At 45.7% G+C, this 27,423-nt stretch overlaps 1 protein-coding gene across 4 annotated transcripts in view; it reads left to right on the top strand.

The window, feature by feature from the left end:
• Positions 1-27,423, top strand: part of MAP3K13 (mitogen-activated protein kinase kinase kinase 13) — a 536,979-nt gene that overhangs the window by 459,709 nt on the left and 49,847 nt on the right. For all 4 annotated transcript variants that reach the window (XM_078680462.1, XM_078680465.1, XM_078680461.1 and 1 more), the window contains one exon: positions 24,805-25,561. In XM_078680462.1, the coding sequence (XP_078536588.1) occupies positions 24,805-25,561 (757 nt within the window). The remainder of the gene's footprint in view (positions 1-24,804; positions 25,562-27,423) is intronic.

Genomic DNA, 27,423 nt, shown 5'->3' with positions numbered 1-27,423 from the left:
TTGCTGTATATCTAGATTTTATTTGTCTCCTTTTCAATATCTAGGGCCTAGACATTTGTATATATTTAGAGCTAGAATTACCATATTGCAACATAAAGGGCTTCCTCTCTCCAAATATAAGTCTGGCTAGCCAGTCTATGGATTGGCTCTAAGGTATTGCTTGGGGTCTCGGGGTCAGCGGGGTCACCCAGGGTGTAATCTCATGACACCAATGAGGTAAGATGGGAGGGGCGAAATGTGGGCAGCATGGTTGGTAGGGGTTTTTCCACATTTCGAGGAGTGGGTGTTTCTTTTTTGGGGTGGGAAGGGAGGGTGTGAGGTAGGGTTCATAGCAGATAAAAGAGCACGAGCAGAAGGTACAGCAAACATACAAGTTAGAGTCAATCATAGAAACCAGTAAATGTAAGATCCTACCAGTCAATGGTAACGGAATGCTAAATAAAAAAAGTATGGCGCTTTAATAAATGGCTTACATCACTAAATCCCCAAGTTCTGTTCTTTCAGGAGACACATTTGAAATCAAACTCCCCTAAACTATTTTTACCCAAGGTTTTTTCAAAAGTTTTTTTTGCTTCTTCAGGACTTGTGGTGAGAGGAGTAGCGATCTATTTCTCAAGAAAACTTCCATGGGAATATTTACAGGTGCATAGGGATACACATGGGAGATGGATTTGTGTGGTAACTAGGCTATACGGGAAAACATTGAATTTTATAAATTATTATGGCCCTGTCTCTGATGATGTGGGATCCCTGGTCCAAATCAATGATCTATTGATAGGAGCTCCCAGGCAGGTGATTCTCGGAGGAAACTTTAACTTTATACAGGATGTAAGGAAAGATACTTGGAATAAAAACAAAAACAACTAAAACCAAATACAAAGAAATTAGTGGGAACAATCAGACAAGAATACCAACTGGTAGATCCATTGCGGGAAATTAACCCAGATAAGGGGGTCGATTCCGATCCGGTAAAAAGCGCTCCGAATCGTCGTACGGAGCGTTTTTTCCCCGTACGAATCGTACCTGTAAACGTCCCGTACGTACGACAAAGTATGATTCGTACCAGGAGTCGTACAAGACACCGTACGACTCTAATCTCCGTACGATTCTCCCTCGGAACCCGCTGTACGGACATCTGTACGGTTCGCGGCTGGTTTTTATGACCCAGCAAGTACGATACGTGTCGGGTACGCACGTACGACCCTTTTTCTACGGGAGCTGAAAACAGCCGTAAAAGCAGAGTTCGCGCCGAAACAGGTACGGAACGGCCCCCCCGGGTACGGTGCGTACCCCCCATGATCGCAGGGGTTCGCACCGTACCCCTGCGATCATGGGGTGTACGAGCAGTACCCCCATTGTACGATCGGTGTATGAGCCGTACCCCCATTGTACGATCGGTGTACGAGCCGTACCCCCATTGTACGATCGGTGTACGAGCCGTACCCCCATTGTACGATCGGTGTACGAGCCGTACCCCATGTACGATCGGTGTACGAGCCGTACCCCATGTACGATCGGTGTACAAACCGTACCCCCATTGTACGATCGGTGTACGAGCCGTACCCCCATTGTAGATGGGTGTACGGCTCGTACACCGATCGTACATGGGGTACGGCTCGTACACCGATCGTACATGGGGTACGGCTCGTACACCGATCGTACATGGGGGTACGGCTCGTACACCGATCGTACAATGGAGGTACGGCTCGTACACCGATCGTACAATGGGGGTACGGCTCGTACACCGATCGTACAATGGGGGTACGGCTCGTACACTGATCGTACAATGGGGGTACGGCTCGTACACCCTATGATCGCAGGGGTATGGTGCGTACCCCTGCGATTATGGGGGTACGGACCGTACGGTGTGTATGTGTTTGTGTGCTTTTCCGTACGACTCGTCCTTACCTGACGTGGACGTACGAATCGCGTTCTCATACCCGGTCCGGATCGTACTCGTCGGGTCGTACGGCATGTGTACGAGTCGTACGGTATGTGTACGAGTCGTACGGTTCACGGTTTCAGCCTTGCAATACGTACGGATCGCGACGATTCGGACGGATTCACGGAATACGGATCGTACTTCGCGACTCGGACGGACGGGTACGATTTGTGCGGAGAGGGCTCCAGATACAAATCGTACGGACGTTTTTTTTCCCGAATCGGAATCGACACCAAAGAGTTCTATACCTGCTATTCGCACCATTTTCGGACGGCGTCTCAAATAGATTTTTTTCTTACCTCCAGATCCCTCCAGGTTCAAGATGCTGGCATAGGTTGTAACCTTTTTTCAGATCATGCTTATGTTGAGGTACAAATGATGCTCGGGGGAGGAAGTAGGGAACGGCCCAGGTGGCAGCTGGATCGTCTCCTTCTGCAAGACGAGGATTGGGTGAAAAGGTTTAGAGAGTGGATTATGGAATATTTCCAGATCAATGAGAATACGGCAGCCCCCTTCTCAGTGTGGGGAGGTGGAGGTTTAGGGTAGCAGCCCGCGGGCAGATAATAGCCTTTACGGCTGCCCAGTCCAACACCCTGAGGGCTAAGATAGCTAAATTGCAAGCTATGGTGGATCAGGAATATGCTCTTCAACTTCAACTTCTTCCAAATCGATACGAGCAGGCAAGAACAGAGTTGAGGGATTATTTCATTTCAGAAGAGGTCTGCAATTCACAAATATTCCAACAAAGGGTCTATGAAGGAAGCCAGTTAATTGGCAAATTCTTGGCAAATTCAACGAGGAAAAAATAAGAATCAGCAATAATATCTAAGTTTTTAGACCCCCGGACTGGTCGAGAAGTAGTCTAAGGCAGCGATATCCCACAGATTTTTGTCGACCACTTTAGCCAGCTGTACTCTACTGAATACTTAGTGGAGGAGGAGATAATCCAGGAGTATTTCATAAATATGAATTCTCCTAAATTGTCAGATAACTGGGTTCGGAAGTGGAAGCCGCCGAGATCTCGACAGCCATCAAAACAACAGCTGGGGGAAAAGCTTGTGGGCAGGATGGTTTGCCTATCGAGTTTTATAAAGTTTTTTCAAAGGAATTAATTACCCCCTTAAAAAATCTATTTAAGTTTGATAAAAATGGTGGTGCCTTTCCAGCAGATTTTAAAGAAGCAATAATTGTCTCCTTTGTTAAAAAAGACAAAAACCCGGTAGATGTAAATTCAAATAGACCTATTAGTCTTTTGAATTCTGATGAAAGTATAGGCAGAACGTTTTTTATTTTCCGCTCAAGAGATAATCCATAGAGATCAGACTGGCTTCATAGCAGGTAGATCAATGGCGGCCAATACTCAGTTTTTAATACATGCCTTACATTATTTTAACACAAATTTTATTCCGGCAAGTATTGTCATGGTTGATGCGGAGAAAGCTTTCGACCTCGCGAATTGGAGAACACTGCCTGTTACCCTTGGTCGGTTTAGCTTTCGCCATTGCTCTTTACTTTTTTTATAGAGCCTTTGGTAATCAAAATACGAAACAATGCTGCTAGTCAATCACCGATCCCTGGCATAGCCAAACTAAAACTCTTTGCTGATGATATTATACCCGACTCCTGATAAGGAGAATTTCGAAATAGCTTTAAGGGAATTTTTGAACTTCGAACAAATAGGTGGGTATAAAATAAATGCCAATAAAACCGAGGTTCTGGCCCTCAAAGCAGATCTGAATTCTTTTCCATCCTGCTTGAAGACACAAGCAACTAAGTCTCGCCCCATAAGATATCTTGGGATATTTGTATCCAACCAGTACCAACATCTAGTCGAGTTGATTTATTTACCAATGTAGGACAAGATTAAGAAGCTCTTGGAACAATGGATATTACTCCCTTTATCGATAGTGGGTAGAGTTTCATTGATTAAAATGTCCATACTACCATTGCTTATTTTTTTGTTCACCAATGTCCCTATCAAGATAAATCAGTCCTGTTTTAGGGAAATCGACACCCTACTTAGGGAATTCGTTTGGGGCAAGAAAGCTCCTAGGGTCGAATTGCTGTGGTGCAATTGCCTATAGTACGAGGGGGCCTAGCGCTGCCGCATTTGAGAACATACTATGAGGCCACTTTTTTAGATTTGGTGTCCGGCTTGATGGGATCTAAATGCACCAGCGACAACTTTTTTATAGATAAAATGACGCAAGAAATTGGATCACTAACTCAAGTGTTTTTAAAAACTCCCAAACGCCCCAAAAAAAACGATACAGGATGCTAAAAGACTACTTTTTTAGACTTCAGTCCTTTTTTAGAAAGACAGGCTCTTCGGGCCTCCAGTACCTAAAATTGAGTGAATGTACTAGCCTCGGTCTCCAGCTGCAATTAAGGCATATAAACCTCTGAGAAGGCTGTGGATTATCCGAGTTACGACATTTTATAATTCAAAATAGGCTGATTTCCTGGCAAGAAGTAATGGCAAGGGCGGAGAGCCACCGGAAACCGGCCTTTTTTAAATATTTACGAGTTGTTCATCTGCTAAAAAACATCAGCGGTATATTGGGCGCCCCTAACCAACTTGTGATAGCCCTTTATGGGGCTAATGTTAAAGGGGTGGGAAACTGGTTTAGACTGCTATATAATCAGGGCCAAGCTCCTGTGATAGAGAGTCATTTGTACAAAATAACTCGGGAGACAGGATGTAGGCTGGCTTCGAAGGAGTGGGAGGCCATCTGCTATCTATGAAGTAAATCTTTATGTGCTGCAAACTTTAAAAGGATGGCCTTCTTATTGTGATGGCTTTCTTATTTAACTCCGGCTGCCTTAAAAAAAGATTCCCCGGAGTAGAGAACAAGTGCTTTCGCTGTCAGACAGATGGGGAAGATGGATGGCACCATACTTTTTATTCATGTCCAGGGCTGAGGCTCTTTTGGGAGGCAGTCTGTTTTTGACATTAGGCAAGCAATCGGAAGGAGTGTCTTGTTCGCGGCCGAAGCAGCTTTGTTTGGAGTTTGCAGAGACGGAACATTGCTATCCGTGGCCGAAAAAGCCTTTGTATTTATTTCTTGTACGGTAGCTCGATCTCTAATTCTGCAAAATTGGAAATCTAGTGAAGCTCCCTCTCACTTGAAATGGTTGGTTCAATAAAATGAAAAGAACCCTTAAATTCGAAGAAGCTTATGCTAGACGGGTGGGGGCAACTAGGAAATTTGAAAAAAATTGGAAGTTTTTTTGGGAATTATAAAAAGAGGAATTTTAACACTCAGGTTGGGAAATTGATGTAGCAGCTCTCATTATAAGGCATTAGCACTTTCTTCATGGCACTTTAGAAGCACTAGCATTTTTCTAGACATTGCACTTCATAGAATGCTGCATTCCGTATTATGTTTTATTAGTCAACAATGCTGTCAGTTGCTACAGTCAAAAAATGTTCTTATTAATAAGATGTTGTAGTTATGACGGCTTTTAGGCGATAAGAAGGCACTAGCACTTTATTGGTATTGCACTTTAGATGCACAAGCATCTTTTGTCAGTACTGCTGCTTTTTAAGATACATTTGCACATTAATTCGTGAATGAGTATAGGATTACCTGCTCTTTATTGTGTATTGAGAGGCTGTTGCTTCAGTTTTTTTATAAACTGGTTTTTATAATGATTTTTAAATATACTATGTATTGTATGAACCTAATGCTCTGCTCAATAAAAAATAAAAAAATATAAAAACATAATGTGCACGCTAATCAAAATTCCACAAAAATAAAAAATCTGCTTTAGATGGGAAGCATTCACAGGGAAATGCCAGAGTCTACCAGCAACAGTCTATGCTGCCTCCTCTAATTTCTGGTAAAGTCTTTTAGAACTGGACAATTTATATACTATATATGCTGAGCCAATTTAATTATCTTTTTACTACTCCATTTATGAATCCCTACAATGGCCACCCTTAATGAAATAAACTTCTGCCTAGGAGGTCTGCTCACTAGAGGAGTATAGCTTTGTCCATAAATGGGCAAGCACTCAGTACAAGTGAAGGCTAAGTGCTGGAAAAACATAATGAATATTATATTATGGAAAGTCAAAAGAAGTAGCTGTCTCATGCTTCCTCTTCAGATAGTGAAAATCCCCAGCTAAATACCTCATGCATGTGACCCTTTATTTTGTCAAACTAAATCTTAGTTTTTTCTGGCAAAAGCATTCGATTGGTGACATCATATCAACATTGAACCACATATTGACTTGCGCATTTACAGTTTTGGACAAATAATATACATTTTAAAAGGATAAAGATAAGAGACATGGTCACTTGGAATATGAGTTCCCCATAAATAGGAATTCCAGGGAAATCACATCAATTAGAAACCACTCGTGGGAATACTTCGAAGACCATGCTTGTAGTGTTCACTCCGCATAATTGCTAAGAGATTGAAAGACTTCGATTAAAATGACTTACCAAGAAAGGATTATGCAAGAGCACCTGGAGGTGTTTGGATTCTCTTAGACCAGGAATCCTAGTCTGTCAGGCAATAGTCCATGATGGCTTAATTGAACACTGAAATTACTGACTTCCTTGACTTAGTCAATGCTCTGAGATGTTTACAAAAGTTATTCTAAGCAATTTACTTGTCACATATTGATTACTTTTGACTTTTAAAAACAAAACACTCCTGCAGAGAATGCATAGTATTTCAGTGCTTGCTGCCAGCTCACTCGCCTGTCCATTTCACTAGCCTTCAGTAAGTCTGAAACTAATAGGCTTGCTAAGGCATGGTTAGTTAGGGCAGGCATGTATCGCATCCTGTATTCAAATCATGTACCAGTCAGAAGATAGCACAATTCTTCCAAATCTTTTAACCTCTAGATATGGTTCAGGAGCAGTAGGTCAGATGGTGTTTGTGGACTCTGTTGGAATGTCTTTTCACTCTTAATGAGGTACTGGAATGGATTCGGTGCCTGTGGAGCTCTCCAAAACCCCATTCACGTTTTTTGGGAGCATATAAAGATCAGAGCATATCAGGAAGCATTTGGGAAACTGTTACTGCCCAAGACCCTGAGAAAAGCTAAGATAATTGTACTATCCAAGTCAACCAATGATCTGAGAAATGTGTGGGTTTCATAGGTCACATTAATTGACTAATGGGAAATATAAGATATTAGAAAGGGTGATTGTTGCTTTGGTGAAGATGCACTTGATAAATTCTGACTACAACAGATTCATTGCCAGCAAATCCATTAGACCCAACCTTTGGATATTAAATCACTCATTGGATACCTACCAATTTAGAAAGGAAAACACATGTATTGATTATTTATGGGCAAATCAAAAAGTAATATCAATGTAATAAATGTTTAATTTGTTGTACACAGGTTAAAAATGTCAACAATGTCCTCCAAAACTTTGACTTCAGACACAGCACTATATGGTACTCATAGTTATCTGTGCAGACTGCGCTAACCAACACATATTCTAAATTAATGTATAACACCACCACACATTCAAGTCTGCACTCACACCCATTTAGATGCACAAGTTGGCAATCATCTTTCTCTTTCTTCCTGGTTCACACAATGTCACACTATTACATTATTAATTAATAATGGTTGTAAGGTTTAAAATATAATCCACAGCACCAGTTCCTCTGCCCCTTAAATTATTGTACAACGCTTTCTTTAGGAACAAAAACTGTATTCTGCACAGAATTTGAAGTATTTAGTCTTGTTAAGAACTTTCATGAAAAAACCTTACTCAGAGTTGCCCTTTGTGACATAATGGATTCTGCTCATCTAGTTCCTCCTTACTCTTTTTGGTCACCTGGTTTTTGCACTTTTCGTTGTGGGTGAGCCCCACACCTAGTGACTCACCCTTGGTAAATGAAAAGTAAATGGACCACGCATGGTTACAAAGGGTGTCCATCTTTTAAGATTAGGCTGCTGCGACACAGCAAGTGTAAAAGGCACTTGGCTGGTTACACTTGAACATGTACTCACACACGTGTGCTAACATGCGAAGGCTGCATGTGTGAAACTCTTGTCATCTGCAGGCCAGCAACTGCGCACAGGTAGCCTGGCGTAGAGGTTACTCTGCAGGATTAGATATTGACCTGGGATAGGCCTCATAATGTTAGTGGACCCTCATAGGGAAAGTCAGTGTGATTTACTGTCTTTCCTGCAGTGACACTCCATTATACACATGAGGGAAGAATGCCTTAAAGTGCAGTTTTTGCTTCACTTTGGTCTACACAGTCCAGTGATCAATCAATCAATCACGTTTGTTAAGCGCGACTAGTCACCCATAAGGGTCTCAAGGCGCTGGGGAGGAGGGGAGGTGCAGGTTCCAGTCCATCAAGGAGGGGGTGTTAGAAACGGGTAGCGTGGTGCAGAGCGGGCGGGCCAAACTCCGGAGGAAATGTGTAAAGCATCCACGCAGTACACACAGGCGACACACAAGACACACTCCAAAAAGAGACGCTACACAAGGTTGTGTAAGAATAACTTTTGTACTGTGTAAAACACAAGATAATAATCACAGTAATCTCTACACTGCGCCACCTGGCGCCAAGTCAATATTTACAGGGGGATCACAGGTGAAGATGAACTGTGCCAGCTAGGCACCAGGTAACCATTTACAGGGGGACTATATACATGGCAGGGCCAATCGGGCCGCTGCCAGAATCATCGCAAAAGGACAAAGGATAAATGAGAGTCCGTAAGCAATAGAGGAATCACAGTCCGTACCTACTGGGAATGGAAGTAAACTTAGCATCAGCACATTATGTATAACAGTGAATGTGTACCGACCAGTAACTTCTGGCAACACCAGACGCTTGGCCACCCTGCAATAAACGTTAGGCAGACAACAAAGTAGGCATAAACCTGTGTCATAAATCACATCAGCATGACGCATTAGGCAGGAACCTCTGCAGTGGGCCTAAGTCCCATTAGGTTACACATAAGCATAAAGGCAACATTAGGCATAAACTAAAACGTCAGGTTAGGCATAGGCCAAGTCACGTTAGCGTGAGGCATAAAAGTGGAACTAGGCATCCATACATTATGTATACCTTCTGGCATCATCACTGGGGTATAAACCCATTTGCATAACTCACTCTAGCCTGGGGCCTAAACATATGACATCTTCATTAGCATAACCAAAATTAACATTGAGGAAGCAGCATTAGCATATGGTCTCTCGGTAGTTGGAAAACACTAGGCCCAAAATCAGCACTGCAAACCGGAGGGAAAAGCATTAGGTATCATCCTAGGTACGAATGCATTATGCAACAATATTATGCAAGAAATCATATGGGACAATAGGCCTCGCCCGCATAAATCCAGTTCAGCCCAATCGGGGGCACAACACTCTGAAACTGGCACCAGGCCAACTGGCCTCTCTCCGGGGCTCAAATGCCCTAAGTCCCGCAAAGTCAGGGCTGGCTGCAAAAGCAAAGTACGCAAAGCACCGGGGCAGGGCAGGAGTGTCTCTCACTCCTCTCTCTCTTCTCCTGAGGAGTACAATGCCCCCCAATACGTTGCAGCTGCCCACTGTCAACGAAGCAGGCAGGGGGGAATCCCACCCGCCGGGATCCCCTCGTAGTGCTTTAGAATCCCGGCACTGCAGACATCCGCTCCTCTTCTCCTGGGCACAGTTGTAGCGCCTTGGCAGCAAGCAGAGCACAGTCAATGCAAATATGGCACTCTGGCAGCACCCCGATGCAGCACACACGCAGGGGAATTGAAATATAGCGCTTTGACAGCACAGCCCTGCAGGCGTCAGCTCCTCTTCCCCTGGCCCCTTGAATATAGCGCTTGCGAGGCACTAGGTCCCACTAGAAGCTTCAGGGACAGAAGATAGTGTACCTCTTCTGGTAATCAGGAAAACAGTGCCCATCAGGCGCTAGAATGCAGGCAGAGCAGCACAGTCACTTCAAATATGGCGCTCACCTGGCGCTAGGTGACTCACAGCTCCCGGGGTCCCACCCGTGGGAGTAGCGCCCACGCTCCTCACCTCCTTGGAGTGCAGGCAGTCAAAGTATAGCACTCACGAGGCGCAAGGACAGCAGAGCAGGCAGGCCAGGCTGGGCAGTATCAGCAGACAGTGGGCACTCATCAGTACAGGACAGCAGCTCCTGGAAGCAGTCATCCCCCATAAAGTGGCACTCCTCCAGACACAGCAGTCTTCACTCCAGCAAAGGCTCTCACTGGCCCTGTGGACAGCAGAGGGGTACAGATGGGCTCAGGGGCCAGCACACAGGCCCATGTGGCGGTACCTCCTGGCAGAGTGTCCCCAGTCCACCCTCAGTCTGAGCACATGGCATCTCTACTGCTCTACATATACACCCCTCCTCCCACCTACCAGAAGGAGCTGGAAGCTTCTAGAAGGCCCCTTGCAGTTTCAGCCTCACTGTCACTGGGGGAAGTGTAGAGCACCTTGTCACCAACCCACCACCGTCAGATGGCGTCCATTTTAAAGGTGACTTTTTACAAAGGTGCATTTCTACGATGGTGAAAATGACTCTGCGCATGCCATTGCGCAGCATGTATCACTGCATCTCGCACCACACATGGCCTATACATTCCTCTACCATGGGGGAGATATAGGTGCGTACACCATTGCACAGCATTTAACATTTGCATTTGAAATACATCCACATGACATGATGATTCCCACAAAAGCGAAAACATTCAGGGGGAAAAGGGCCAAGTCCAACAGGGGTCTGGCGAAGAGCTAAGTTTTGAGGTTTCTCGTGAAGATGGGGAGTGATGTCTGTATGATGTGGTGCGGTAGGGCGTTCCATGCTCTGGCCGCGAGGAAGAAGAAGGAGCGGCCTCCTTTCTGGTGTGTGATACCACGGCGTAGGAGAGCTGAGCTAATCGTAGGGTCCTTTGGGGTGCGTAGAATTTGAGATGACTGTTCAGGTATGCTGGTGTTGTGGAGGGCTTTGTGTGCGTGGGTGAGAATCTTGAAGGTGATTCTAGTGTCGATGGGGAGCCAGTGAATTGTGCGCAGGTGCTGGGAGATGTGGCAGTGTCTTAGCAGGTTGAGTACCAGTCTTGAGGTGGCGTTCTGGATGTTTTGTAGCTTGCGGGCGAGGTTTTTGTTTATTCTGGCGTAGAGTGCGTTGCCGTAGTCGAGTCTGCTGGTGACGAGGGCATGAGTGATGGTCTTTCTGTGCTCGAAGGGAGATCCATTTGAAGGTTTTACGAAGGAGGCGTAGGGTGTGGAAGCAGGAGGATGCAACAGAGTTGATCTGGCGGTCCATTTTGAGCTCGGAGTCCGGGATGATTCCAAGATTGCGTGCGAGGTGCGTGGGGGTGGGTGGGCTTCTGAGTGCTGGGGGCCACCAGGTGTCGTTCCAGGCATCGGGGTTTGGGCCCTTGATGAGTACTTCTGTTTTGTCGGTGTTAAATTGTAGGCAACTGCTTTTCATCCATTTGACAACAGCTTCCATGCCTTCTTGAAAGTTGTGTTTGGCTGCGTTGGGTTAGTTGGATAGGGAGAGGATGAGTTGGGTGTCATCTGTATATAGAACAATGTTGAGTTTGTGGGTTCTGACGATGGGGGTGAGCAAAGCCATGTAGATGTTAAAGAGTGTGAGGCTGAGGGAGGACCCCTGGAGGACTCTGTAAGTGGTTGATGTAGGGTCCGAGAGGAAAGGAGGGAGTCTGACCCGCTGCGTTCTGCCAGAGAGGAAAGACTGGATTCAGTCAAGGGCCTTGTCCCGGATCCGTGCGTCATGGAGTCTGCGTGTTAGGGTGCGGTGGGAGACTGTGTTGAAGGCCGCTAAGAGGTCGAGGAGGATGAGGGCTACTGTTTCTCCTTTGTCTAGTAGGGAGCGGATGTCATCTGTTGCGGTGAGGAGTGTGGTTTCTGTGCTGTGGTTTTTTCTGATGCCAGATTGGGAGGAGTTGAGGATTTTGTGTTCTTCGTTGAAGGTGGCAAGTTGGCTGTTGATGGCTTTCTCAACCACTTTAGCTGGGAATGATAGCAGGGAGATGGGTCTGTAGTTTTTGAGGTTGGTGGGGTCCGCCGATGGCTTCTTCAGGAGGGGGTTGATCTCTGCATGTTTCCAGTCATCAGGGAAGGAGGCGTTCGCCAGGGAGCAGTTGATGGTGTGGCAAAGCATGGGTGCGATGGTGTCGGCGGCTCTGTTGAAGATGTGGTGGGGGCAGGGGTCTGTGGGGGCCCCGGAGTGGATTGACTTCATGGTCTTCAGTGTGTCTTCGGTGGTGAGGGTTGTCCAGTTGTCAATTGTTGGCTTCAGGGTGTCGGGTGGCTGGTGAGGGTTGAGTGTGTTGGTTGTCTTCAACGTAAATGTTCTTGATTTTGTGGTGGAAGATGGTACTGAGTTTGTTGCAGAGGTCTTGTGAGGGAAGAATGTCAGTAGACTCGCTGGTGGGTTAGGCGAACTCCTTGATGCTGAAGAGTTCTTTGCTGTTGTGTGCGTGTGTAGAGATTATGTCTTGGATCGCAGCTTTCCTTGTATTTCTGATGAGTTGGTGGTGGGCGTTGGAGGCGGCTCTGAAGTTGTTGTGGGCTTCTGGAGTTCCTCCAGGCCTTTTCAAGACGGCGGCATGTGCGTCTGGACTCTTGAAGTTCGTTGGTAAACCATCTGGCTTTCTTGGCGTGTGTGTTGTTGTTCTTTTTCTTGAGGAGGGCTATGGTGTTGGCGCTGTTGGAGATCCATCTGTGCAGAGTTCTGGCTGCGGTGTTGGGGTCATCGTCTTCCGTGGTGGTTGGGGTAGAGTTGCTGAGTGAGGAGGTGACCTGGTCATCAGTGATTTTGGTCCAGTTTCAGGTGCGGGTGTCTGTGGATGGTGGGTGTTCTGAAGGTGAAGTGGATGCATTGATAGTCTGTCCAAGGTAGTTCGGTGGTGTGGCTGAAAGTGATGGAATTTCCTGTTGTGAAGAGGGGGTCGAGTGTGTGTCCTGCTGAGCGCGTGGGTTTGGTCACAATCTGGCGGAGTCCAATGTTGTGGCGGTTGTCCAGGAGGGATGAGGTGTTGGAGTCTAGTTGGTTGTCGAGGTAGAAGTTGAGGTCTCCCAGCAGGATGTAGTTGGTGGGTGCGATGGCTTGTGGGGAGATGATGTCCGTGATGGAGTTGGTGAAAGGTCCGCGGGGTCCGGGGGTTCGGTAGATGAGAGTTCCTCAGAATGTGGGAGTAGGGCTGGCCTGTATCTTGAAGTGTAGGTGTTTTATCAGGTCTGTGGGCTCAACGGGGAGTGTGTTATGGCAGAGGGTGTATTTGTGGACAATGGCGATTACTCCTCCCGGGCTTGGGTGGAGGGGGCGGTTCTTCCGGAAGATCTTGTATCCGTGGAGAAAGGCCATGGCGGTATCTGGTCCCGAGGTGGTGTTGGTCCAGGTTTCAGTGAAGAATGCTACGTCCGGGGTGGTGCTGTCGAGGAGGTCCCAGATTTCGGTGGCATGTTTGTGGAGTGACCGGACATTGAGTAGGATGCATTGTAGGTTCTTCGGTTTGGTTGTAATCTTGCGGGCGGGGTGTGCTAGGTCCGTGTTCCTGGTCGTGCTGCAGGTGTGTCAGCAGCGGTGACAGCTGAAGGGTCCATGGGTGTCGGCCGGTGATGCTAGCTTGCAGTTGTTGCGCCCTGGGTTGAGTGCGGGAGTGCCGCTTGGTTAAAGCATTGGCGGTGCAGAGGTCCAGGGTTCCTGGCGCTGGTCGCGGCCTTGTGCAGACGGGCTTGCCAGTGGCGCGACAGTGGCGCGACCACACCGCGGCCGCCATTAAGTAGGGGTCGGGGAGGGCTGGACAGCTGGGAGGCGGGAGCGGGGAGGGGAACTGGCATGGGCTGTTCACGCTGGAGGGGAGGGGATGCGGGGGCAGCAGCGGCAGGAAATACGGGGAAAAGCCAGCAATATGGAAGAGGAAAAATGGAAAGAGTAAAAGGGTGAAAAAAGAAAGGAAAAAGATGTAAAGAGAAAAAGTGTGAGAAGAGTAAAGGGTGAAATGGAGCTGAAAGCAGAAGAAGAGTGCTATAAAGAGTGAAAGGGTGAAAAAGTAAAAGGTTGAAAATGGAGCAGAAAGGGGCAGGGGCGGAGCAAGAGAAAGGAGTCAGACGTACACTATACCACCAGGGATGAGGCGCAGGTATAACCTGCGGGTGGAGGAAGGCCTCGAACACCAACACTCCGAGAGTGCAGGGGCTCAGAAGAGGCCTCACTTAATGGTGGAGCTGCAAGGGTGGGAGAGCAGTTTCACTGACAATGAGTCAGTGGTCTTGATCACCTGTCCCCGCAGGGGCCGCCATTAAGTAGGGGTCGGGAGGGCTAGACAGCAGGGAGGCGGGAGTGGGGAGGGGAACTGGCTGGGGCTGGTCACGCTGGGGGTGGAGGGGCCACGAAGGCAGCAGTGGCGGGAAAAAACGGGATGAAGCAAGCAATAAGGAAGAGGAAAAATGTTAAGAGTAAAAGGGAGAAAAAAGAAAAAGATATAAAGAGTGAAAGGGTGAGAAGAATAAAGGGTGAAACAGAACAGAAAGCAGAAGAAGAGTGCTATAAAGAGTGAAAGGGTGAAAAAGCTAAAGGGTGAAAATGGAGCAGAAAGGGGCAGAAGCGGAGCGAGAAAAAGGAGTCATAGGTCCACTGGACCAACAGGGATGAGGAGCAGGTATAACCTGCGGGTGGAGGAGGGCCTCGAACACCTACACTACGTGAGTGCAGGGGCTCAGGAGAGGCCTCACTTTTGGGGGAGCTGCGAGGGTGGGAGAGCAGTTTTACTGACAGTGATATGTCAAAATAAGGTAGAAAGTGTATGCCAAAACCTAATCTGAGATTCCCAAGAAGGTATCTGTACAGCTTATGGGTCATCCATGATTATTATATCTCTATGGCTCGGCTCAGTATCAGAGCCCATGCCTTTTGTCACCCTGCTGTACCAAGTTAATTACATTTCTTTCCAGCACAGCTGGAACAAAGGCTTCCCCAGTCAGGGAGCAATTAACAGTGCTTCAACCAGCTCCTGGGAAGGAAAGGGGTAGGGATGAAGGATCTGCATCAGTCAATGGAGCCGCTGAAGCCAACACAGAAGGGGGCTCCGCTTTAATGTTTTGGTGGGAAAGGCCCTAGCAGTGATGTCAGCAAGTGGCAGAGCTGAGACCCCCAGAGGACAAGTGACTCTTTGGTGATGCCATCTTCAATTGTCCCAGCATGCTGTGCAGGACGGCTGAAATGGGCAGAGAGGTGATATGGCATCCTAGGATTGTTCAAGGATGCCTATCTTGTAGAACTTTCCGCCTCCACTTAAAAAGCCCAGGGCAAGGGACAGAGCTCTTTCTTTGTTTTGTTTTTGCTATGCGCTGTGACTAGAGGTGACAGCCATTGACATCTAGAAGGAGGAACTCCCTAATGCCCATCTGGACTAAGGACTCTGACTACAGAACACCCCAGGACCTGTGGGGCTCTGCTCATGACAAGGGAAACCGGTCCCCTTACACCTCAAAAGGTGGCATGCAGAAGATGGAGTTAGGAAGGGGGTCTTCCAAAGAAAGAGAAAAGAAGGGCCAATTGAAAAGTTTTAGATACACTCAGGTTTTCATTTAGGCTTTTAGAATGTAGTCTGAGGAGGCTTTGTGGAATAGGATGTAAACTGTAGAAACAAATGAAGGAAGAAAACAAATGTATTTGCCCGTTAGATAGTTATTGGTAGGCACTAGAATCAGGGAAATGGTCTGTTCGGTACTAGGATTCATTTCATTTGGGATATACATGGCCACTGCATGGTACACAGGCATGTGTCCCTGCCCTGGGTGTTCAATTGCATGTGCTTCTGGTAACCTGGCTTATTTTTGCACTCTCATGTCACTCATATAGTGTGTCCATAAAAACGTATACCTATCTTTGACAATGTGATGTCCAGGACCTGTACTGAAGCCTGTAGTGGTGCACCAAGCATGCCCTCATAGTGGTCAAATAACTACTGTCCATGTCCTGGGGTTAGTACATAAGGTGGTGGCAAGGATTAGTTACTTACCTGTAATCCTAGTTCTCTTCCAGGGGTATACTCATTAAAGTCATAAGCACTGAATTATCTCCGCCCATGAGCGGGAACCCGGAACACATAACAATATACATATATATGTGTAAATATATCAAAAAGTACATTGTACTAAAATAATTATACACATATACATGTATAACAACCATAATATGCAGCCTAACATATACACATAGGCTAATAAAGCCAACCTTACATACGTTCTGAAGCATGAAAATATGCTAAATATAAATGCAATAAACAGGCATGAGCCCAAAATGCATTTCATAACCATGAAAAACTTTTATTTTCATCAAAGAACCTGTTGTAAACAGTTATTAGCCTAAAAGGCTGCATATGAAAAATTGTCTGTGTACAGAAAATCAGACTGGCACCCTGCCTTTAAGGCCCCAGAGAATCTGCACACTTTGCCTTTAAGGCCTCTAGGAGAACTCTGTTCCCATCATGCACCACAGGTGACAGTTAGGTCCGTTCTTTTGTACGGTACAGTAAACTTTTAGCAGGAATCTGCACTTAAAAACTTCATAATACATATTGAAAAAACTTCAATGCTACTGCTCGCCCGGGGAGGCGGGAGGGTGCTTATGACTTTAATGAGTATACCCCTGGAAGAGAACTAGGATTACAGGTAAGTAACTAATCCTTCTCTTCCAGGGGATACTCATTAACCGCATGCGTGCTTGGGGAATTCAGCTGGCACGCTGAGAATTTGTAAATCCCATTATTCATGACGAGCTGGGCTCGTCATGAGCGTGCGAGGAGGCTATCTCATGACGAGCCCAGCTCGTCATGAGCGTCGAAGGGGTTAATAGTCATAAGCACTAAATAGAGTAGCAAGCTCATACCCACTAGAAGCGGGCGAACAGATAAACGCATATCTATATTTCAAACAACACAGTGTTTAACTAGAAGTAGCAAACAAATTTCTCAGTGATGCCTGTCCCACTTGAGCATCTGTTTGCGCATCATAATCCAAGCAATAATGGCGTGTAAACGTATGCACTGAACGCCAAGTAGCCGCTTTACATATCTCTGACATAGCCACATTCCTGAGGAGAGCTGTTGTAGAAGCTTTTCCCCTCGTAGAATGAGCCCTAGGTCTACCTGATAAAGACTTGTGGGCTAGCTGATAGGCCAGTAAGATACATGACACTATCCATCTAGAAATGGATCTCTTGGATGCTGCCAAACCAGTATTCGTAGGACCATAGTTCACAAACAAACGGTCTGTGTGTCTCATAGTCTTGGTTTTATCTAAGTAAAACTTCAAAACCCTTTTTAGATCTAAAGAGTGCAAAGCCCGCTCAGCCGGACTTGAAGGGTTTGGAAAGAAAGTAGGCAATGTTATGGATTGGTTAATATGAAAATCCGACACCACCTTAGGTAGAAAAGAAGGATGAGTCCTGAGCACCACTCTGTTTGCATGAAAAACTGTGTACGGTTCCTTGCAACACAGAGCCTGAATTTCGCTCACTCTACGAGCAGACGTGATAGCCACCAGGAATGCTACTTTCCAAGATAAGTGTTGCAATGACGCTTTATGTATGGGCTCAAAGGGTGGGCCCATCAACTTAGTCAACACCACAATAAGCTCCCAAGGTGGAGAAGGAGATCTGACTGGAGGAAACACCTTTCTTAATCCCTCTAGAAAATCCTTCACCACAGGCATCCGAAAAAACGATATCTGTGTTGGCGATTTTCTATAAGCAGTTATTGCAGCAAGATGGACTCTGATAGAATTAAACTGCAAACCAGACTCAGCAAGATAAAGAAGATAAGGCAAGATCACCTGTTCTTGGCCTCGAATAGGGTCAAGACCCTTGCTCTGACACCAAAGAAAAAAGCGTTTCCACTTAAATCCGTAGGATTGTCTTGTAGAAGGCCGCTTTGCCTCTTTAAGAATGTTCATACACTCCGGATTTAACTGTAAATGCCCGTACTGGATGACTTCAGGAGCCATGCTGCCAGGCGCAGGGAGGGCAGATTGGGATGAAACACACGCCCCTCCTGTTTGGACAGAAGATCCGGGCGACAAGGTAATCTCCTGTGTGGCCTGATTGACAACTGGAGGAGATCTGGGAACCACCATTGGCGTGGCCACTCTGGGCAAATCAATATCATTCTGGATTTGGTCTTGTACATCCTGTTGATCACTGCTGGAATCAACGGTGTCGGCGGGAAGGCGTACAGCAAATTTTGACACCAGTCTATCAAAAGGGCATTTCCTTGAGATCCTTTCTGGGAGAACCTGGACGCGAAGACGGGGCATTTTGCGTTTGCCGCGTCTGCGAACAGATTGATGTCTGGTGTTCCCCAAGCCTGGAAAATGCTGTGCGCGACTTCTTCGTTGAGAACCCAGTCGTGCGCTTCGACGAAGTCTCTGCTGAGGTCGTCCGCCTGCGTGTTGAGGCTCCCTGGCAAGTGAACTGCCGTTATGGACAGGTCTCGTGCAAGTAGCCAGTGCCAGATGGTCTGAGCTTCTATGGACAGAGTCCTGGACCTGGTACCCCCCTGCTTGTTTAAGTAATACATTGTAGTTGTATTGTCTGTTTGCACCAAGAGGGACCGAGTCTGAAGAGATGGAGCCAGGGACTTGAGAGCAAGATGGACCGCTCTGAGTTCGAGTAGATTGATATGATACCCTTTCTCGAAATCTGACCATAGCCCTTGTACTTGCAGCGGGCCCATATGTGCTCCCCAACCTTGGAGAGAGGCATCTGTGATCAGAGTCTGCGTTGGTGGGTCCTGATGAAAAGGAACTCCCTTCATCAAGTGTGTCTTCTTCATCCACCATCGAATGGAATCTTTTGCAGACTGTTGGAGAAGAATCTGATCCTCCCAGCATCCCGTCCTCTGCTTCCATTGATCTTCTAGACACTGCTGTAGAGGACGCATCTGCAAACGTGCGTTTGGCACTATGAAGATGCACGATGCCATGGATCCCAGAAGAGAGGACACTTGCCGAACTGTCGGACGTGCAGACTGAAGGAGAAACACACACTTTGTCTTGATGGATGACCACCTCTCCTCCGAAGGACACACGTTTTCTTTTGCCGTGTCCAGTTGTGCACCCAGATAGTGGATCTTCTGGGTGGGGTTCATTATGGACTTTTTGTAATTGACTTGAAGACCCAACTTGTACATGAGTTGGAGGCATATCGAAAGATGTTCTTCCAGTAGAGATGGGGATGAACTCTTCAGAAGCCAGTCGTCCAAGTACGGATAAATGAAAATCCGTTGTTTTCGAAGACAAGCAGCCACTACCAACATACATTTTGAAAAAGTTCTGGGAGCTGATTTCAGGCCAAAGGGGAGCACTGCGTACTGATAATGATGAGCCCCTTGCGATGTTTTCTGGATACTGGGACATGAAAATAAGCATCTTTCAGATCTATGGAACACATCCAATCCCCCTGGTGTAATTGAGGGAAAATCTGATGAAGAGCCAGCATTCGAAACCTTTCCTTCCGAATGAATTTGTTCAAACGCCTCAAGTCCAGAATGGGTCTGAACTCCGTAACTGGACCTTTTTTCTTTACAAGAAAAAACCGAGAGTACAGGCCCTGACCTCTCTGTTGAAAAGGCACTGGTTCTATGGCATTCTTCTTCAGAGGGACATCCGCTTCCTGTTGTAAGCGCATTAAGTTCCACTGTACCATTTTCAGAGGACGCATGACAGGAGGTGGCTTCTTGAATTTCAAAAGGTACCCGCTCTGAATGACATTGAGTACCCATTTGTCCTTTGTGATCTGTTTCCACTCTTCCAGATAACACACAATACTTCCTCCAACCGGAGTGGCACACGGTTGTGGAGGAAGCTTCCATTCAATGTTTTTGAGGCTGCTTGGTAGCTGATGATTGCTGCCTATTTCCGCTGCCTCTGCCTCGTCCAGGTCGCCTCTGCTGGAATTGCGATCTCTGTTGATTCTGGCCTTGATTTGGCGAGGACCAATTCGTCTGTTGGCCCCTCTGCTGAAAAGATCTTTTGTCATAGGGACGAAAATTACCTCGACGCTTAAACTCTTTTTTCTTTTCAAGACCAACGGCCTTAAGAGTGTCTAACTCCACTTTCATTTTAGACATCTCGTCATCGGCGTGAGATCCAAACAAAGTCGAACCATTAAAAGGTAGATTTACCATCTTTCTCTGAGCCTCAGGTTTTAGACCCGTAAGGCGAAGCCAAGCCGTACGTCTAGCACAAACACCATGTGCATAACCATGAGCTGACAGATCCGCCGCATCAGCAGCTGCACTAATGCTTTGATTAGCTACCAATCCTCCTTCTTCCACTATTTCCAGGAAGTCTTTCTGATCCTCCTTAGGGAGTTTTTCTGCAAAACGAGAAACTGAGTCCCACAGCAGACGATCATAGCGGCCCAATAAGGCTGACGCACTGGCCACTCTCATGACCGAACCTGAGGTGTTGCACATTCGTCTCCCCAAGGAATCCATACTCTTACTATCCTTCTCTGGAGGAGCAGAAGAGGTAGATGTTGCCGAATGTGCTTTTCTGACTGCCGCCACAATAAGAGAATCTGGAGGTGGGTCAGAACGCAAAAATAAAGGATCTTCCTCTGGAGCCTTGTACTTCTTTGCAATCCTAGAAGGTCCTGAACCCACTGTGGCCGGAGTTAAGAAAGTTTTCATCGCTGGTTCTATCAACCCGGGCACTAACGGCAGAAGAGGATACCAGTCGTCTTGTGATGTAGGGTTTCAAAGATGACTGACGTTGCTATTTGAGGAACTGCCATCTTGATCTTGAACTTATTCGCCCCACGACATAACACATCATTAAATGTGCCCAAATCATCCACTGGAGACACTCTGGACGGAGGAGTAGATGATATTGTGGAAGAATAGTCTCTATATGAAGATCTTGTAGAAGACGAAGACGACTTAGAAGACGGAGAAGGAGTTCTACGCCTCTCTTGAGGAGTTGCAGATCGCTGCCTCCTTCGCTCCCTTGAACAAGATTTCCGTCCTTCTACAGACTTAGGAGATGGAGCAGGAGTCCTACGCTTCTCTTGAGGAGTTGCAGATCGCTGCCTCCTTCGCTTCCTTGATCGAGATTTCTCTCTTTCCAATGATCTCGAACGTGATCTTCTTTGCAGCTCCGTCCGAGGAACCGGAGCTCTGTCACCCAATAATGGACGCATCTTCCAATGCCGAAGACTTTCCAGCCATCTCGGTGACAAGTTGATAGGCCGACCTACACGCTCAGGTGAAACTTCAGGTGACACCTGCACAATATTCAGGTCTGGTGAAGACTTGGAAGCTCCGGAGACTACACTGTGCTCAGATACCACTGAGTTAGATGGAGTCCGCTGACTGGGCACCAATTGTCTATCATCTGCCTGGCCTGAGGTAGAGCCCGACTGAGCCACCATAGAAGAATCCTGATGCACTGTCTCTTGTCCCACCGCATCTTTCTGTTGATCCTGCAGTGAAGAAACCACTCTAGGCTCAGGACTTATGTCTGACCTCGACAAAGACCTAACTGAGGTCCGAGAGGCTGATCGTGACAGTCTCAACGCCGACCTGTGCACAGGTGGGGGAGACCTAGACATTCCATGCTTCGAGCCCGAAGCATGCTTCGACGCCGATCTACGTCGCGATGGAGACTTTGACCTCCTCTTCTTAGACCTCGACGTCGAATCCTTCGATCTTCCTCTCGACGTCGATCTCTTCCTCGACGACGATGTATGAATCTCCTTCGACGTCGACACTTTACTCTTCGACGTCGACATATGATCCTTCGACGTCGACACTTTACTCTTCGACGTCGACCCATGATCCTTCGACGTCGAACGCATCTTCTCTTTCGACGTCGAGCGTTGAACCCCCGACGTCGTCCTTACTGCAATCGACACCAGATGTCTCGACGTCGATAAAGATCTCGACGGCGAAGGTCGAGACGCTGTATTCTGCCTCACCGGCGAAGTCTTCGACGTCGACGGCGGCCTCTTCGACGTCGACGGAGTCCTCTTCGACGCCGACAATGCTGACGGCGATCTGGATCTCGACGTCGAACGCCTCTTTTTCGCAGGAAAAGCTTCCTGGAGTCGATTTCTCTTCGTTTTACCTTCTGGAGACGCTGATCTTCGACGTTTAGGCTGAGAAGGTGGCTTAGAAGTCGATAAGAAAACCTTAGAACTCTTCTCACCACGATTCTCTCTCTCCAGAAGACCCAGAAGCCTCATTTTCTCTCTTTCTTTTAAAGTCCTACTAGAAAGGTTGAGGCAATGATAACAATCTTCCACATTATGAGTATCAGGAAGACACACCACACAAACAGAGTGTGGATCAGTTTTTGCCATTTTCTTCCCACAGGAAGGACATTTATAAAATAAAGGTGGCATACTGACTAAAAAATTCACAACAGTTTAGTCAGAAAAAAGGTAATAAACACCACCAAAGTACTATTTGTCAAAAAATGTCAAGAAAAATCCAACTTCTGACAGAAAATACTACAAATGAGCAGAGCTCAAGTTCCAGGTTCCTCACAGAACAAGCCGGAAAAAAGAACTGACCTAACTGTCACCTGTGGTGCATGATGGGAACAGAGTTCTCCTAGAGGCCTTAAAGGCAAAGTGTGCAGATTCTCTGGGGCCTTAAAGGCAGGGTGCCAGTCTGATTTTCTGTACACAGACAATTTTTCATATGCAGCCTTTTAGGCTAATAACTGTTTACAACAGGTTCTTTGATGAAAATAAAAGTTTTTCATGGTTATGAAATGCATTTTGGGCTCATGCCTGTTTATTGCATTTATATTTAGCATATTTTCATGCTTCAGAACGTGTGTAAGGTTGGCTTTATTAGCCTATGTGTATATGTTAGGCTGCATATTATGGTTGTTATACATGTATATGTGTATAATTATTTTAGTACAATGTACTTTTTGATATATTTACACATATATATGTATATTGTTATGTGTTCCGGGTTCCCGCTCATGGGCGGAGATAATTCAGTGCTTATGACTATTAATGAGTATCCCCTGGAAGAGAACATACTTATTTTGTGAGCTTATAGTTGACTAGACATATGTGCCACTGAAAGTGTGGCATACTGACCACTCTCTTGTAAAGTTCTACTGTTATGTGACACCCGTAACCTTGCGCTGACATCTGGTATGTATGTTGAATGTGTGTGCATGTGCAGCACATATATAGTATTAGGAGTCTGTGTTGTGTGAGTCAGAGTCCTGGGGTCTGTGGGATCCATTCTGGATACCCCTCGAATAGAATGGCACAGGATGGAGGGTGGGAATAGCTACCCCAGGGTGTTTAAGTGTATTTCCTGCATCACTTTGGCTAGAGGGTGGTGATCCAAACACTGAAGGGAGGATGAAGACAGGGATACTTTTATTAATTCCATGACGACTGCTCCTTAGCAAGGGCCAGCTGATGATTTTTTCTTGAGCACTGTCATTTGAATGACAATAGGAGTAAGAGGTGGAACTGCAGTTTCTATTGTCCAAGGTGCGGCTGTTTCTGGGTCAGGCTTGTCTTTTTGTCTTGTCCTGATCACTGCTTCATAGAGGCTGTTGAGAGCCAGGGCAAAAACGTCATTCTTTATTATTCCTATTTAGTGTGTGATCCAATTTGGAAAAAGCTCTAGTGCTATCTGCTGTGAGAAGCATCACTGTACACAAAGGTTGTACATGACGAGTATCCTCAGAAGATCACTTGAATAAGAACCACCTCAAATTGGTCCCGAAATTTAAGGAAATCATCAATTATCCTTTAATTACCTACTCTTATTGCCCAAAATCCATGATCAAAATTGTTATATGAAATCACCCATTATAAGCAAGCTGTGAATTACTATCCAATATAACATTTGCAATTTTATAAGATGAATCGGCCAATGCAAGAATGTGTTTGTTTTGTTCACACACATGACAAGATAAAGATAACTGATTCACATTAAAACATGTTACAATAACACATCACATAATTTTCTTCTATAAGAGTCAGGCCTATCTCTTATTGAGGTCAGCTTGTTTAACATTTCCGAATTTAAGGAGAATACCCATTGTTTACAAAAAAGAGTGTTAGCATTTAGAGCAGCAGTAGCGACGAGCTGATTTTTAAACACCCCCAACAAAGAAATCACTTGAATCTTCCCCCCAAAAATCACCCCAGCATAATGCCCTAGAATCCACTCCCACAACCCCAATCACAGACAGCCACCCATGAAATCACGGAAACTCACTCATATAGCACACTACCTAGCGGGTCTTATCTACACCCACCTACCCCTTGCTTACAATCTGTCATCAGCCCTGTCTGACATAAGTGAATGCCACCACTATACTGAAGAGATAGGTAGCCCACTACGCTATACTTTAGCTAACCCTCTCTTCCAACATAACCATATCATCACCCACCACCACCATCACAATTTTGCCAACCCCAGGACTTGCTCAGTTAAGGACCAGTGTAAAACACATAGTTTGCAGCCAAGGACTCATCCATTTCTCACTCTACATGTTCTCTTAGAAAATGGCAGAATTTCAGTACATGGATTTCCAATTCCACCCAGATTTCCCAATTTAAGTCATGATTGTAACAATCTTTATACCTCCAAATAATTAGCTTTTTGACATGATTTTTTATTTGGGAAGTACCTCCACATTCCTGTTTTGCGTTCCCTCAAGAAACAAACATTATGTAGCTAATCAACAATGTGTCATGAGTTAGCCTGTATCTATTTGCAAAATTCACCTTGGCCTTACCAAAATGGTATGTAATAAGGATATATCGGCATTTAAAATTGGTTTCACTAATAAAATATTGATTGTGTAATATGTAATTCTATTAATACTGCTATTTCTGTTTGAATTTTAGTCCGGATTTGCTGAAATCTGATGGTATACCAAGCACAGAAGTAGCACCTAGTTGTTCACCACTCTCTGGCAGCCCAAAAATATCAACACCCCCTGGAAAGGGCCGTTACCGTAGCAAAACACGACATCGACGTGTTAACAGCAAAGGCAGCCACAGTGATTTTCTGGGAACATTAAAAATTCATTCACCACAAGAGGACCTTTTGCAACCATCTCCTCAACAGGAACATTGCTACCCTTCACGTTGTAGCCAACAATATAACACTGAGCAGCCAGAGCGAGATCAAAATCCCCATAACTTCCATACTTCGAGTACTCACCACAGTCTCAGTGTCCATGGACAAGACATAGCAAATTGTGCTAATAACCTGAGATACTTTGGCCCTGCTGCGGCTCTGAGGAGCCCCCTCAGCAATCATGCACAGAGGCGTATGTCGGGATCCAGTCCTGATCTACTCTCTACCACGATGGAAGCGGACTGTAGGAGGCATTTGGAAAAAGAGGATAAAGAAATTGAACACTGTGAATCTTGTTTAAGGGACCCAGAGAACCTGTGTAATGTATGCAGGGAGGCTAATAGCAACCAGGAGTCCATTGCCAGTCTTCCTGAATCACAGAGGCATGGTGACTTGCATAACAGTATAAGATGTGCAGAGAAGATGGAAGAGTTCAATAGTCATAAGCCAAGTATATCCACAGGGACTCCGCAACACTTTACTCCACCAACACTATCTGGAAACACAAGACCTCTTAGAAAGGTAAAGCCTGTTTAGTTAGCATGCACCACATTTTTGCAGTGGAGAAAATATTGTCACTATATCTAAATGAGTGTCAGAAGCAATGCCAGATGAATTGGGCTTCTTTTATTATCTGTCTTTCATTACTGTAATATTTTCTACCACAGTGAACCACATTTTAAAGACTCAATATAAATATTTTTAGCATAACAAAAGGGTGTTGTTATTTATAACGTGAGCTCTAAAAATGGAAAGATCTTTTGGGAACCCTGCGAAAGGGAACTATGTGAGGATGATTGTTTTTACGGAATAACAGAAAGATATTAGTGTGGGCAGTGCTATTATGTGAGGACAACAACATTCCAGAGTTTGAAGGCCTCTACTGTGAAATGACCATCCTCTGAGCCTACAAATTGTGTGTGTGGGCAATGAGTATACGGTGGATAGTGAAACAAAAGTCTTTGCGTATATTTGGATCACGTTTTACACAGGTGAAGGACTGCCAGACACGCCTGTCAGGGAAGTTGTATGTCAGGCTGAGTTAGTAGTATAGTCTGGGATGAATAAGACTTTACTTTCTTGCAACTCATTCCTTTGGAAATGATCCTATTCGCTCTTTTTGGAGGAGAAGGTCAGTGATTGGATGTATGGTCGCTAAGTTTTGGGTTGTTTTGCAATCTAGCTTTTTCCCGCATGGGGCAATGCCTGTGAGCTTAAAAAAAAAACTTTTGATTGAACTTCACCCATTCAGGTTGTATTGTCCTCCAATACTTGCTCGATCGAGAACGCTTTTCTGAAAGGACTTTCTGTGCTCTGAAGTTACAGAAAATGCATAAGCAGCACTTTATAAAATGTCAAAATAAGTCTTCAAACTCTGGGTGCAATGCCTTTTAGATAGTAATTTTCCTGGCTCTGGGTCAAACCCAAAACTGTATGTGAGCGATTGTTGCCTATATGATAGTCAACCCCACGGTAAGTCAAATAACTGCTCTTTTCAGGAACATTGTCAAATTTTCACACTGACTATTTTTGGGTTTTCTACAAAAACATTTACCTCTTGACTTTATATTAGTTGCTAATAGAGTCGGGTAGCTGGCATTTACTACCATTATTCTTATCCCAGAGCCCAGAATTAACTTCTCCTGTGTTTCATTTGATGCAGGGGCATGGGTATCACTGGTGCAGGGCCCAGCAACCAGGTGTCTAATTACTCAGCTGCATCCAGAATTATTACCAGGAGTGAGGGGTCCAATTTCCTTGATTCATGGCAGCCTTGATATGCCATTGCATTGAGGAAGGAATGAATCTCCATACCCAGAAACCCAGGGCTGTCAAACATAGTGTTTGCAGTTCCAATTGTCTACAACCAAAATGGCGGAGTTATTCAGTTCTCCCTTGAGACCATCTACACTTGTTTCCCTTCAGACATTTACTCCTGTGCTCTCTCTTAACTCACCTAAACCACACAAACCAAATACGTGCCCATCCTACAGATGAGATCCCACCGAGCTGGTTCTTCTGGTTGAATGTATAGGATATTGAATTATTATTTCCTCATTTCTGGTTTAAGAAGGGGTACCAGCTGCCTAAAGCAGGAAGGCTATGCATGACATCAGGGAACAAAGAAGGCCGTAGCAGCGGGGGCAGATCTGGTGGGATGTACACCGTATTTGAGCCCATTACACAGCACTCCAGAGGCTTGCTTTAAATGTATTATATGAAGTGATAATGGTATCCCTAGGATTCACAGAGCATTAAGGGTCCGATTCATATTCATAAATTTGAACTCAAAGGTTTACACCCTCGAACAGGCGCAGATTTACAGATATTTGAAATTCATAAACCTTTGCAAGAGTACTAATGTAAACCCAAAACTATTGCAT

The sequence above is a fragment of the Lissotriton helveticus genome, chromosome 3_1 (assembly GCF_964261635.1).
Source record: "Lissotriton helveticus chromosome 3_1, aLisHel1.1, whole genome shotgun sequence".
In the NCBI taxonomy this organism is placed as follows: Eukaryota; Metazoa; Chordata; class Amphibia; order Caudata; family Salamandridae; genus Lissotriton; species Lissotriton helveticus.
The sequence above is the reverse complement of the archived record's forward strand: the minus strand, read 5'-3'. Positions and strand labels throughout refer to the sequence as shown.